We start from the raw sequence: 14,953 nt of genomic DNA on the forward strand, positions 1-14,953 counted from the left end.
AACCACCATTTTGATCTTTAAAAAATATATATATATATATACTTTTTTAGTTGTCCTATTACAATGCCAATGTGAAGCAAAACAACCACAAACGAAGTTTGTGAACCGATTTCTTTAATAATCTTTTTTTTCACAAAAAATCTCGAGAGGATTTTAATTAATTGATTATTTAGATTCGAAATATGAACTGTATGAGCAATTCGTGTACTTCTTTTGAAATCCGACGCTGTAGGGTTGATTTGACCATTCACTTATTTTAAAAATTTTATTGTTAAATAATGGTGGATAATCTTATTCATATTCAGTGTTCTGATTCCAGTGTTCTATAACCATTCAGTGTTCTGATAAATAATTTAATTAATAATTAAATATGTAATAATATATTGCATTTTTTGTGCAATCAGAAGATGTAGTTTCTCAAGAAGTCATTTCCTGGCTATTTGCTTTCGATGAGGAATTCTGGTTCTTTCTTTCAATGTAGAAAATGGTAACAGTAAACGGATAGATAAGAGATTTCCCAATTTTTATCATTTGAAGCACCCTTCGGAATGAGATTAGGATATTAAGCTTCTCGTGATACCCCCTGTCCGATATCAAGGCCATTTTGGCATCAGGCATCTTCAACCTGTTGCTCGCGAGTACCACGGTGCTTCCTAAAGCACTCTTAGTGTTCTACGCCCGTGTCCGATTTCATGCTCGTGAGCACATCAACATCCTGATTAAACACCTTGTACAAATTGCATTCAGAAATTAAAATAATCTTAATGTCATGCATTCGTATGTTAAACTTTCCGTAATGGTGCTCTTCTACTGATGATGAGTACAGCCAGTGCGCAGTGCACGGGACTAGAAAACGGTTGAAGACATCTGCCCCAAAATGTAGTCATACTGATTCACATTTCTCACATCGCAGAAATATTCCAATTGAATTTTAGAGTTCGGTTTTATATTATTCAGTTCATTTTATCACATTCCTTCTGATTTCAACTTGAAAATTTAAATTTCAAACGAAAATATCTTCATTGACATTTTAAGCTTTAACCTGCGTGTAACGGAAATATAAAGTTGTATTTTTTCGGAATTAAAAAAAACAATTCAATTTTTTTTTATAAAAATATAATTTACAATAATACATTTCTGTACATTTTACAGTACGTTCTCTTTAATATTCATAAATTTTTTGATTGTTTCTCAATGATGACACCAAACTAAGATGATTATTTTCAAAATTGATTTGTGTCCCGCTTTTCAATGCTCAGCATATCCAATCAAGAAACAACCAGCCTATAATGTTTGCAGCATTCTATGAAAATAATGAAGATGAGCTAGCGTTGGGCATTTCTGAAGTTCATCGTATTCTTCTATGTACACAAAAAATGGATGTTTTATGGACTCTATGTTAAAGTTTTTTTTTAAGAATCGACGTAGAAGAATGGTATTTTAATTTCATCTTCAAAAACACTTGATGGGAATAAGTCCGGACCAGCCGATTCTTTGATAGGCATTTCAAACGACATTTGCGACGATTCCTTTCTATGTTGATTCTCCTTAACTACTTCTTCATTTGGCACTATGAAATCACGTTCGGCCGAGGGAAAAAATTTCACTGGCCTGAAATCTAAAGACTTATATAAGAAACTCTGGTGTAAAGGTTCGTTTCCTAAATGTATTGGTTCTTTTTCTAATGGTGAACTGAGCATCTCGACATTGTCAACGCTTTTAGAACGAGTTTCCTCTTCATCTCGTGCAACAGTTGAATCACTAACAGCCTTTATATCTATGTCAGAAGGATTTGATTCGTGTATCGTACTTTTGCTAAAGGAAGATGTAGTTTTGGAGGTAGGTGGTTCAGAAGTGGCTTCTTCGGTTTCAACATATGTTTTGTTAATTACGTTAGACTCTTCCATACTTTTAGCTGTAGATATCTTTGTGATTTTTACATCTTCAGTGGCTTCTGTTATGTTTGGTGACACATTTACATTGTGAATTGAATCTGTAATCATGTCAGGGTTTCCAATTGACGTATTTACGAGAGCTGAGGTTTCAGTGCCATTGGAAATCTTTTCGGAGGTTTTGTTCTCACCAACTCCATGATCTTCCGATACATGATTTTTCTTTTTCCAAATACTTTTCCCAAGCAATGATAACTTCCGTTCTGGACTCATGTGAATCGGCCAAGCTGTAATAGAGTCTTTAACAAGCTTTGATAAAAGTTTACCTGATTTGACATTTTCATTGGTATCAATATCCATTTCTTTCTCGATATCGGAGCGTTCTTCGGATGCTTCCTTTGATTCGAGTTGCCTCTGGAAAAAATTTCTCAGGGGCTTATATTGAGCGTCTCTCATTCGGAGGGTTTCTTGTGGTCTGCTCAAAATATGAATTTTGCGTTCGAATTTTGGCTCGTTACCATCTTGGTCATTTTTAATAAACTTGTAATATGCTGAATTTTTTTGCAAATCGTTGTCTTGCTCTGAAACTGCATCACGAGTATTACTTTCAAGCATATGTGGAACCTCTACTGGGTCTTCAAATCTATGGCTATCGAGGATCAAGTGTCCACGAGATTCCATAAACGACCTCTCTTCTGCCTGCGAAAGGCACCATACCAATGAGCAAAAAAGGGAAATAAACTGGAAAAAGAAAAAGGAGAAAATAAAGTTATAAATACAAACACAAAAACATATAGACCACAACGGACAAATTGTACAATGAGGTGGCTGAGAAAAGATACCTACAAAAATATGGTAAATATAATTGTCAAACATAACCAAAATACAGCATCCCAATCCCATCTGCATATATCACGCAAGAAAAAACCAATAAGTAATACTTATATAATACACTACTCATAAAAAAATTATGGTTGTCTTATCCAAGTATGTGGATAACTTCTCGATTTATTCCAATATGTTTATCGTACTTTTTAAACGTGTCAATTGTGTTATAATTCACCACCCCCGGAGTTGAGCCTTTCCATTTATTAACAATTGTAATTGTTAATAAATTTATTGTAACAATGCTACACCACAACCTGGAGTTGTCCCTAACTAAACGACATTGGTGTCCTCTTGTCTAAGCACTTGATTGACGGTGTATTAATAACTCATGATCCATCCTATCCACCATAATGAAAAATTTATACTTCGATCATATCTCCCCCTCCCCCGACACCTGCATTCTTCCAATGTAAACATTATTCATGAGATAGTCTTTCTTCATAGCTCAGGCCTTGTGGGCCAACAAGAGCACGCATAGATCTTCTCTGTACCCCCCTCAATCAAGAATTATCATAATAAAAAAATAGGTATTTATGTGGTGGTCGAGTGGTTATAGTGACGGACTCGCGATGCGAGGATCCGGGTTCGAACCCCACAGTGGTTGTCGGCTGAAGTTGGTTTTCTGTGGTTCCCAATTTCAAGGCGCAAACGCGAGCCGATCTCCCCGTTAAAAAGTCTCGCCACAGAGAGCAACAGTCCTACACGATAAATCATTCAATCATAACACTTCACTCATAGTTAGAAAAACTAGTGGCAGATGGCAGCACTAAACATACCAAGCATTACAGAGAAACAACAAAATTTCACGTCAGGTTTCACTACACGTACACGCACATTCCCGCATGTACCGATTCTTTGGGGGGTTCCGTGGTGGGGGGAGTGTGGGCGGGGTGCATGTGTGGTGTAGTTGTAGTAGGTAGGGCCTCCAAAAAATGGCTCGGGGATCCATGATGTTCTTAAGTCAGCCACCTCGTTGGGCAATTTGCCTGTTGTGGCGTTGTATTTGTATATACACTACCATTGTATAAGTTTTTTTGACGAAAAAGACGTCGCTCTCTCCCTTGTTAATACGACAGAAATGAAAAACTGGTTGAGTGAGGAGATATCTATGTTTCAGGAAAAAGGAAAATACATCACTGCCCTCATGGGGACTCGACATCGAACGAGAGACCGGTGTAATGTAACATCTAATCCCGTGCCATAAATATTTTTACCATACCACTTAGAACCAGGAAAAAAATGTTTTATAACTTTAAATATGCATCCTAAATTCTCTATTACTTACCTATAAAAATTACAATTTTATATTTTTCTTTTATAATTTACTATCCAATAATTAAAACAGAGATGGTTGAGTGCTGAGGAGGATGTGAGAACAAAAACATAATTCATGAATGATACATGGATCTTTGGCCAATCATTTAATTTCATTTCGAACAAATGAATAGGTATGAAAAAGAACTCATTTCCTGATAGATTTTCTATATAAAAAAATTACATTTGTGTTTTTAAAAAATGAAATGACCGCCACAGCAGTGAAATCCGTCCGCCTTCTTTTATAAATGAACCGAACAATGCTGTAAAAGTGGTTAAGATCTAGTGTTTTCCATTCCTAACTACTACGGTGTCAGATATAGACTTTTATTTAGTCTTCTTAGTGAGCGTGAACCCAGAGGAAATTTAATTTGTCTAGGTTTAACAATAGTACAATAACAAAGTGGGTCAAGTTCAAACAAGCAAAAAATGATGGCATTACTAGTTTTTTTTCCCCTTAACGAATCAATTCTCTTAATAGAATAGGTTTTGTTGGACATTTCAGATTTTTTTCGGTCACTAATTCATTATCAAGTTCTTTTTTTTATCACCAAAGTGACAAATGTATAAAAAGTCACCCTTCAATTACGTACAATGGATCAATTTATGCTCTTCTTGTCAGAATTTTACCTTTACTTTTTTTATGATAATTACCAAAAAAAAAAAAAAGGTGTCACCTTCGTGGCAGAAGTGAAAATAAGAGATAAAAAGAATAAATAAAAAAAAACAGGAATTACCATTGAATAGTATAAAAATTTACAGCTCATGTATAAAAATGATATATCTTATATAGTGACTAAAATCAACCAGTCTCAAAAATTTTTGCTTTTCGAATAACTTCTAGAATTTGATTCTTTGATTCAGAAAGTGGGTTGCGAGATCACTCATAATTTGTATCAAGGTCATCGTTTCAATTTTAAAGGTTAATGAAGTAGTTTGGGCAGTGAAACCGAACAAAAAAAGATGGCATCTCCTATTTAGGCAGCTATCCAAAAATCAGAAAGATGAGGTGATGTAATTAATAAAGACGTGATGAGCAAAGAAATTAAGATCTTTGACGTTCGTGTCTCATAATCAAATAGTTTTTCTTCTCGATTTTCTTTGTCTCCAAGGTTAAGGGCGGCCTACTGACGTCTCTATTCTCAAGGTTAATATAACAAAAAAATTCTTTACACGCGTGAACAAAATCGGGTGGTTAGTGATTTGCATTTGAAATAGATACCACGTGTCATTTTAATTGCCAAGTTATCTTTTCTTGGGGAAAAAAAGACACATAAAATAAAATAAAAAAACTGTCGCGTTACTTTTGCCTACAGTTATAATGTCATAGATTGCTTCAGAAAATTTTCTCATTACATTTCATGAAACTTCCAGTATATGAGGAATTATAAAACTTATCATTTTTTCGAGTTGAATCATTAATCAAAATCACTAATTACTAAATACTATATTCTGAAAATATTATTTGGAAAAATAGCTCATTTTTCCTACTCGCGTGTGTGTAACATTCCAAAAAACTCAGGACATCAGAAAATACAATTTAATGACATTGAATTCATAAGAAGCCACTATATTATTCGAAACGCAAACGGCCATCATACGATGACTTTCACACATCACTCGCAATATGTATATCCGGTTTTTTTTGGGTTTCCTCTTATTGAGGATTTCCTCAAACCATGTAATTTTCGTTGTAGAATCCACTACCTACCTCGTCATTTATAAACTGAAAGAATTACAGGAATAATTTAATCAAGTCATACTCACTTATTTATGAATGCTAACTTCAAAATTTTTCAGTTCGTTAAGTCATTTATCTTGACGCGTTCATTTTAAAAAGACATTTAAACCTGCCGTAGCCATTGTGATTTTAAAATTAACAGACCTACTTATTAAAAACTTCAACGAAAAATACAAAGATTTTTCTTTTTTTAAAACAAATAATTTCATATTTAATCACTGCATTATAATATGCATTTCAAAAGAGCGGTGAAAGTTACTGAACATGTCAATGAGGCCGCTATGGAGAGTGAAAGTTTACAAATAAAGCAATATCAAAACATCATCAAGAGGAAAGCCAACTTTTGTCTTGGTAATATATAACCGAAACCTATATACATCCCTTACCGCATAAGAAGCGAACTTCACAAACGTATAATGCATTTTTTTTAAGCTCAATTCACTTTTAATCACCCTGATGAATTAACAAAAGTTAATAAATATGCCCATGTTTCAGAATTAATTTATTCAAGAAAGTTTCAATGCAAGTCTCTGTAGATAGTCTAATCTACTTTTCATTACGTTTTATAAAATTAAAAGAATGGAGCTACTAGACAAAGTTTATTACATTTATTACAAAGTTAATGTATTTTATATACAAGAGATATCCCTATAAGAAATCATATATTTTAAGATGATTCATAACAAGCTTTTCTTTCGTAGTGATGGCTCGCTTCGTGTAAAATTGAAAATACAAAATATATAAAATTGAAAATATAAAATATATAAAATTAAAAATATAAAATATATAAAATTAAAATTGAAAATAGAAAATTTATAAAATTGAAAATACAAAATATATAAAATTGAAAATATAAAATATATAAAATTAAAATTGAAAATAGAAAATTTATAAAATTGAAAATACAAAATATATAAAATTGAAAATATAAAATATATAAAATTAAAAATATAAAATATATAAAATTAAAATTGAAAATACAAAATATATAAAATTGAAAATACAAAATATATAAAATTGAAAATATAAAATATATAAAATTAAAAATATAAAATATATAAAATTAAAATTGAAAATACAAAATATATAAAATTGAAAATACAAAATATATAAAATTGAAAATATAAAATATATAAAATTGAAAATACAAAATATATAAAATTGAAAATACAAAATATATAAAATTGAAAATATAAAATATATAAAATTAAAAATATAAAATATATAAAATTAAAATTGAAAATACAAAATATATAAAATTGAAAATACAAAATATATAAAATTGAAAATATAAAATATATAAAATTGAAAATATAAAATATATAAAATTGAATATAAAATATATAAAATTGAATATAAAATATACAAAATTCTTAGTAAATAATAACCTAAGTAACTCGCAAAAAGTGCATCAGTCTTTTGAAAATAGTTCGATTAAATTAGCGAGTTCAGAATGGGTCCCGTATAAACTTAATTTTAGTTCTGAACAAAGAGTTTTATAACGGTAATATGATTTCATTTTCATTTTTCAAGATCTAAATACTTTTTCAACGGTGAATCAATCTGCTAGAGTTTTTTGCATTTTAAAAATCTACAAAAAAACTATATTTCCTAAAAATAATCAATCACTTATTATCATACAAAATTATTTGATACCTTATATCTCATATTACTTACCAACCTATTCGCTAGCTTCATACTTTTTGCAAGTCTATATCATTTAATAATAATTTCACTCTTACATTATGCGATCTGTGAAATAAACAGGGTGTCCCGTAAGTCCTAATTCGGCATTTATCTTATCAACCGTTCGTCGTAAAGGTATGTTCTAATTTTAAAAAATGCTCAAAATGTATTCAAGAACCAATCTGTACCAGTTTTGAGATTGAAAATGCAGTATCATAAAACAAAAAGAAACTAAATTTTTATACAGTTTCCTTGTCCTCTTAACTTCTAATTAGACAGTTGTTGCCTTTTCCCTCCCGAATCCAGATGAAAAATTTTAAAAATTTTCGCGTTTCTAAATGCAATATTCGCCGAAATATTTGAATTTAAAATTCAGAGAAATAACAGCGTAAACTAACGAACAATGTTTCTTTCCATAATTTTATGCTGTTCTTTCCAAATATTTCTAAGATTTTTGAATTCAAATATTTCAGTCTATATTTCACTTGAAAACATAGAAAGTTTTTTTGCCTCGAAAGAGACGGGGCAACAATTTTCTAAAGGACGGGGGACCGTATAAAAATTAAAATTTAGATTTTTTTTACTTTATGGCACATTATATTTTCCCTCTTCAAATTGGTGCAGAGGGATTGCTGAACACATTTTGAGCATTTTTTAAATTAGAGCCATACCTCTAGAGTCTAGACGAACGGTTGATGAGATAAAGGCCGAATTAAGACTTATAGGACATCTTGCATACTGCATACATACAATATGACCTTGATAATCATAATGAGTTCATCAATGATATACTGTATATAAGAAGTAATGATGCAGAAAAAGAGAAGTGTATTAAAAGAACAGAGAGAGAGAAAGAAATGTGAAAATACGAACTTAAAAAATAAATATAAATGCTTCCTCGTTATTGAATAGCTCGAAAAAGCATTTAAAGGTCATTTTGAGATTAATTATCGCGCAAACGTTTCCAGACGATTGGGGCAAGTGTCAAGATTTGAATAAATCACCATCCATCTATGACGTTTCAAGATCGAAGGTTATTTAACCAGTCTCGCGCTGTATCTATTTTCTTTCATCTGTTCACGAATTTTTACGCAATTTGCATTTTCATTTTTCACCAAAAGATATATGTTACATAGTATTTTATTACGATTGAAATCATGTGATTATATGAGTATTATTTTTTTAAAGCTCCTCTGAAAGATACTTTTCTAGCCGCCAGAAATACGAGTAAAGTGGCAATTTTAAGTCTAATTATGACAGTGACACGAATGAAAATTTATTTATTTTTAATCATTAATAATGATGTGTGCTACTTTGAGTCATGTTAAGAGACTGCCAACTAGCTCGTTTGAATGTTCTATTTAGACGAATAGTTTCTTTCTTTTTTTTGACTGTCTATGTTTCTTCAGATTCTTTTTCTAGAAGTTCTTGATGGTCAAAGACCTCATTGTTTAATAAAGATGTAGACCAACGATAGCATTGGGAAAGGTGCAGTAGCATTTAGAATCTGGGAAAGATCCAGCTTTTCTTTCCACGAAGTTGAAATCGAAAAGATATAATCGAAGCGAGGACAAGAAAGATGTTGAGATCGATAACTAAATAGTTGCCGTAAATAGAAGCAGCGAGAAAAAGATGTGTTTTCAAGAAACCTGTATCGTCATCTTTATTTTGGAATAGCCAATTGTTTCTCTGTTTACCAAATCGGCGCTGTTATCTCAAGTATGTTCCCACGTAGTATTATTCTGATCGCAAAACCATAACTACGCTGGCTAGCACGTAATGTGATGACGCAAATTATGATCTTTTGCTGTTACAGTAACAAACAATGTTGATTAACAACAGTGCAAACACACCAACTTTTGTTTTTCCTCCCTCCCCCCCCCCAACCTAAAATTTACAAGACATTAACCTAATACATACTTGACTGTTCCCCAAACATTTTATTCCATCACCCTCCTTCTTCAGAATTTTTTTCTCTCATCGCCCCCAACTCAAGCGAACCCATAGGATCCTATGTTAAATCCGTAGCTTCTATCGCCCAACGGGACGATCTTGCCCGCTTTGGGAAACACTGATCTAATAGCTTTTTGCCTGGTTTTCCCTGAAATAAACCAAAACTTTGGTAGAACCAATTAAGTGATGAAACAGTCTGAAAAAATCATTCATTAAATTCATCTTATGTGTTCCAACAATAATCTATATACATTCAGGAACTAATCAGACATTAATCAAATCACAACCAACAGTTAAGTTGATGTTTTTATGTTCATGAAGAAGCCCGCTGAGACTTGAGTGAGTTCTGGCTTCTGAGCAAAACTAAGGTCTTCCATTAGATTAAGGTAGTGGTTTTCAAAATTTGTCTTCTGTGGCTCCCTTGCCCTAGTGGGCATGTATCCGCGGCTCCTCAGAATAGTCTAACAACTGCTTCATAGTATGGAATAGGCACACATTAATAAGACAGCTCACCGCGACGCCTTTGACAAAGGTTTGTGACACCCTTAGGAGCCACAACGTACACTTTGAGAACCACTGGACTAAGGTAAAAAATGTTTGTTTATTCAGCAAATATGTGTTATTTGAATTTCGTGTTATCTAAATTGTGTGGGGTTCTAAGCAGATGTCTCACTAGCCCAGGATATGAATAAAATATGTATTATGATAATAAATAATTATTATGAATAACGTCCAAAGACCAAGATTTCCAACTTTTCATGCTGAATTCAGACCTATTGAGATAGAAGTCAGCATTAATCACTCAGTTGTAATTATCGGCAAGGGAACATTGTTTCAGAACATTTTCCACTTAAGATAGGGTTTATTATTGTGATGGAAAATTGATTAACAATAAAATTATTATTTGATTTGGAATCAGCACTGTCAATGAAAAGTATTCGTTCTTGAAATTTTGTATCCAACAGACATCTTATGAAATTTATGAAAATCAGAATAAACACAACAAATTAATTATTTTTTTTAATGTGTAAGGAAATAAAACTCTTTCAAAGTACACTTTTAATACCCATCATTAAGTACTCTTCCAAATTATATGCATTATATTCTTAAAATTATACGTTATTTTTCTAATTTAAACATTGTAATGCAGAGACGTCTCAACGATTTCACGGGCGTGGTTCCGAAAACCTTTTTGGGACAATCTTTTTAACTTCCGTAGGGAAAGACTTTAAGCGTTGATTTAGCGTTACTTTTACCGTCGATTTTCTGTTTTAACAACAGAGAATCGACGTACCAATAACAAAACAAAATATCCAAGTAAGAGATAAATAATTTAGAATGAAAAATTATATATATATATATATATATATATATATATGATTTTTTTCCATTAAATGATTTTGGGTGTTCATCTCGACTTGGGGTCCTAGACCCATTTTGTTAGCACACCACTGCTATAAATCCATATCAATAATCTTCCACCATATCCGAACGTTGTCTATTCGTTATTCAGTCCCTAATTCTATTTGAAAGCATTAAAATTTTTTTTGAAAAATTACAAAAAAGTCACTAAATTATTTACATATATTAAAAATTAATTATGGTAATTGAAAATTAGTTATGAAAATTAAAAATATTAATTATGGAAATTAAAAATATTAATTATGGAAATTAAAAATATTAATTATGAAAATTAAAAATATTAATTATGAAAATTAAAAATTGAAGCAAATTATTTTTTATATAACGTCAACAACATCAACTCCTCTCAAGAATTTAAGAATTAATCAATAGTTAAAAAATTACTACCAATTATTAAAACTTGTTAATTATAAATAAATGAATATAGACAAAGCTGTATCAAAAATAGGGCTGATCCGATTAATCGATTAAATAGGTTAGTTAATCACAGTCAAAAATTTTAGTTGAGTTAATCGACTCGATCAATCCGATCAAAATTTTTATTAATCAATTAACCTGATTTCTTTGAAAACCGATTAAACGTTAAATTATGTTCCTCTGCCTAACATTTCAAGTAAAGTGGCCGTATTTAAAAATATTTGAATCAATATTTTGATCAAATTTTCTGGCATGGGGGAAATACGAGTCGATTCAATGGAAACTAGTGATTATTTCAGTTTCAAATCCAGTTTCGTTTAAGTTTTGGAAGACAAGACTAAAATTTATTATTTTCATTGTGAACAGTGCTTTTCTTATTCAGAAAACATCAGCTCCTCTCCTCTAACATTGCATTTGAGAACAATTTCAAGGGGAAAAGAGGTAATAATATCAGTGAAATCAGTGACTAATCTAAAATACCTGATTAAAAAAAAACTGGCTACTAGTGTTTGTGAAAAATGCAAAACGATCACGAAAACTACAAGAGAATTCAACATTCCATTTGTAAATTTTCAATTTTCACTCGTTTTCTTTTTGATGCTCTTAAACATTGCACAAATTCTTCAAATTTATTGTGGTTTATTTATTTAAAGAATGAAAGATGCGATTTACGATCCTCAACATCCTTATTTTTTTTCCTGACGTCCGTAGTCTCTGCAAGTGTTAGAATAGGGACCTCTTGTTGCTTTCATCCTCCTTCATCAGAACATTCAAAAAAAAATATGTGACTTTACTCCCTACTTCTTCACCAATGTCCGCCACCATGAGTCAACCACAATTTTTTTTTCGAAAGGATAACAAGTGTTTGAACCTCATTTAGGTGACCCCACATTTGATATTCCAAAATAAACGAACCATAATGCAGGGCCGCCTTAAGAGCATCATGGGCCCCCGGGCCAAGTGGTTTTTCTGAGGCCCTAGCTGATAACTTCTCGAAGCATTCAACTACTTCTAGTTTTTCTGAGGCCCCCGGCCGTGCCCGGGTGGGCACATGCGTTAAGACGGCACTGCCATAATGCTAGAGAGACATGAATCTCCAACACATTTTCCAAGGCAAGTAACTGCGATTTCAGTACTCGCGCTTCTAAAAATTACCACGCACAAAAACTTGCGTACAATATAATTCCGAGGACAGTGGAATTTTTGCATCTGCAGGCATTGGAAATCATTGCTTTTTAGAACCAAAACAAAAAAGTTCAGATTTCATTGATTGTAACTTTTAAATTTAGGCTACATGTTATATTCTGAAAATGATCAATAATATAAACTACGGAATAAAGAAAAAGATGACTGAAAATTAGCCAGGAATGCTGAGAAGAGACATTTTGCAAATGGCATATCTGAATCAAAAACTCCGAATTATCCAAAACATTACGAAAAAAAATCGAAAAAGGTAATTTCAACATTAAATTGAATACGAAACTCAAAGGGAATTCCTCAAGTTCTTAATGTCCAATTATATTCGAATCAACCAAGTTCGAACTAGCCAAATTCGCCTATATATTTACAAAATATTTTACGAAATAGAATACGACATACAGAAGTACGAAATTAATAGAATATATTTTACGGCATCAATTAATATTATATAGTTATCAATACTATGTTTACTATGAATCAGTAGCATTTTAAAATATTCAATTAAAATATGATTAATCAATCGATTACATTTTTTTTATTAACCAGTTAAAAATTTTAATCGAATCCCATCCTAATCAAAAATATAACTTACATGTGATTTCATGGTTGAAACCGCGCGCTGGTTTTGAGCACGAAATGACGACAGAGTTCTCTTGATTCGTCAGATTTTTCGACTGCTAGTTTTGCAGGCAAGTTTTTCGGTTTTGATCCATTCGGTTTGAGTCTGCGCTGAAGGCCACTGCCATTAGTTTGACCTTCGGCCGTGGCACGCGCTACGATCGCCAAACCCCTTTACTTTCTGATATAACAAGGACACCGCCCTCGGCACGGAACAAGAGGAAAAGATGCGCGAAAATACAAGACAAAAAGCAATTTCGACTCAAAACGTAAAAAAAAAAAAAAAAAAAGAATGGGAAAAATCAACACAAATAAAACACAAAATATTTTTTTTTCTTTGATTCTAATAACATCACGCACACCGTGTGATAAAGATGTACGATATTCGAAAGGAAAAGAGTTGCAAGGCATGGGCTATTAGTACTTATGAACATAAACAAACAATGCCTCTAACATAAAACGATCTGTAAAAATGTGTCTTCTAAAAACTATATGGGTTTATTGACTAGCTTAACCTATTAAAAATACAGTAGACGCTGCCTATTGGAATCGCGGATAATGTTATCACTCTGGCATTGTCAGCGCTAGAGTCCGGAAGTTTAGGGACTAAAAAAAGTACTTATAGTTAATGAAAAAAAGGAAAAGTAACTAAAAGTGTTGCGATATTAAGGGCCCGAAAACTGTCTAAAATCTTGGCTGCACTCGCTCAATCTACCGTTTCAATAATAGATTATAATAACTGCATCATCAGCCGAGTTGATTTGATATTATCTGCCAAAGAAAAACTGTTTGCGCTCCCTCAAGATTAGGTCAGAGTTCGATTCAACTGAATATTTAATATGTAATTATATATATAGCTAACATGCAAGATAGTGCTAGCTGAAATTGAAAAATAAATACTGTATATCTAAACTATAACGTTTACATATGGAACTATTTTAAAAAACACATTTTCATTATAACAAAATTTTTTTTTCAAAATTTTCAAACATTTATCTTCGTATTCGATCAATTTGCATCGATTAAAAAAAATCCCTCAAATTCTCGAGTTGATTTTTGCATATCTAAAATAACTTTCCATGATTGTTTGCATTGCATTTATTTATGGTGTAAAAATATAAAATTGAAATAACATAGGGTTTAGAGCAAGAGCCCCGTCAGCTCCCACCTCACTTGGTTGTAGCAAATGCCAACCAATGGGCTATTAGGACAGTCACCGGTCAGCTAAACTACAGTTCTGTGAAATGCTTGAGCAAAACATGTGAAACGTGTGGAGGAACACGAACACACACTTCTAATTTTTTTCTCAGCTTTTCTTGTACATGGGTAGTTTTCGTCTAGAACTCTCACAATCTTGATGCGAATTCGACGGCATGTTGATTGCTCTATCTGAAAGCTACGTATAGCGGAGATAAAAAAATCTTTGTCACTTTTCTATGCCTAACACCAATTTTCCTATCTCTCTCACGCACTTATGCCTTTACAGTGCGCGTTTACAGTGGATCCCACTTATAAAGTTTTTTCAAAAAACCATCAAACGGTGTAAGCGAGAAAACGCTTTAAACGGGAAATCTTAATGAGAATTATATAGAGTTGGGACAACGAAAATAAGTCGTACTATGCGGGAAAACGTTCTAAGTGGGAACGTTATAAGCTGGATCAACCGTAAATGGGAAAAGGAGGAAGGAGGATTTTTGATAAGAATTAATATGCTAATTTTTGAAGATTTTAGGAAGATAATTTTTTTTTTCAATGCTAAAAATATCCAAGTTATGGCAGATTTTAGTACAGAATAAGGCCTCTAAAATTCATGAATAAAACA

General features: G+C 32.1%; 1 protein-coding gene across 1 annotated transcript; it reads right to left on the reverse strand.

Moving 5' to 3' along the window:
• Window positions 1-1,079: 1,079 nt before the first annotated feature.
• On the reverse strand, window positions 1,080-13,255 carry LOC149084977 (uncharacterized). The gene is made up of 2 exons (XM_089232721.1): window positions 13,106-13,255; window positions 1,080-2,633 (listed from the first exon to the last, which is right to left on the reverse strand). Exons 1-2 carry the CDS (start codon window positions 13,115-13,117, stop codon window positions 1,413-1,415), a joined length of 1,233 nt encoding a protein of 410 aa, XP_089088847.1. The 5' UTR covers window positions 13,118-13,255; the 3' UTR covers window positions 1,080-1,412.
• Between the last annotated feature and the right edge of the window lie 1,698 nt (window positions 13,256-14,953).

Source organism: Pholcus phalangioides, unplaced genomic scaffold, assembly GCF_987345545.1.
Source record: "Pholcus phalangioides strain wild (caught in Gottingen) unplaced genomic scaffold, Ppha-v1.0 ptg000007l_1, whole genome shotgun sequence".
Lineage (NCBI taxonomy): Eukaryota > Metazoa > Arthropoda > Arachnida > Araneae > Pholcidae > Pholcus > Pholcus phalangioides.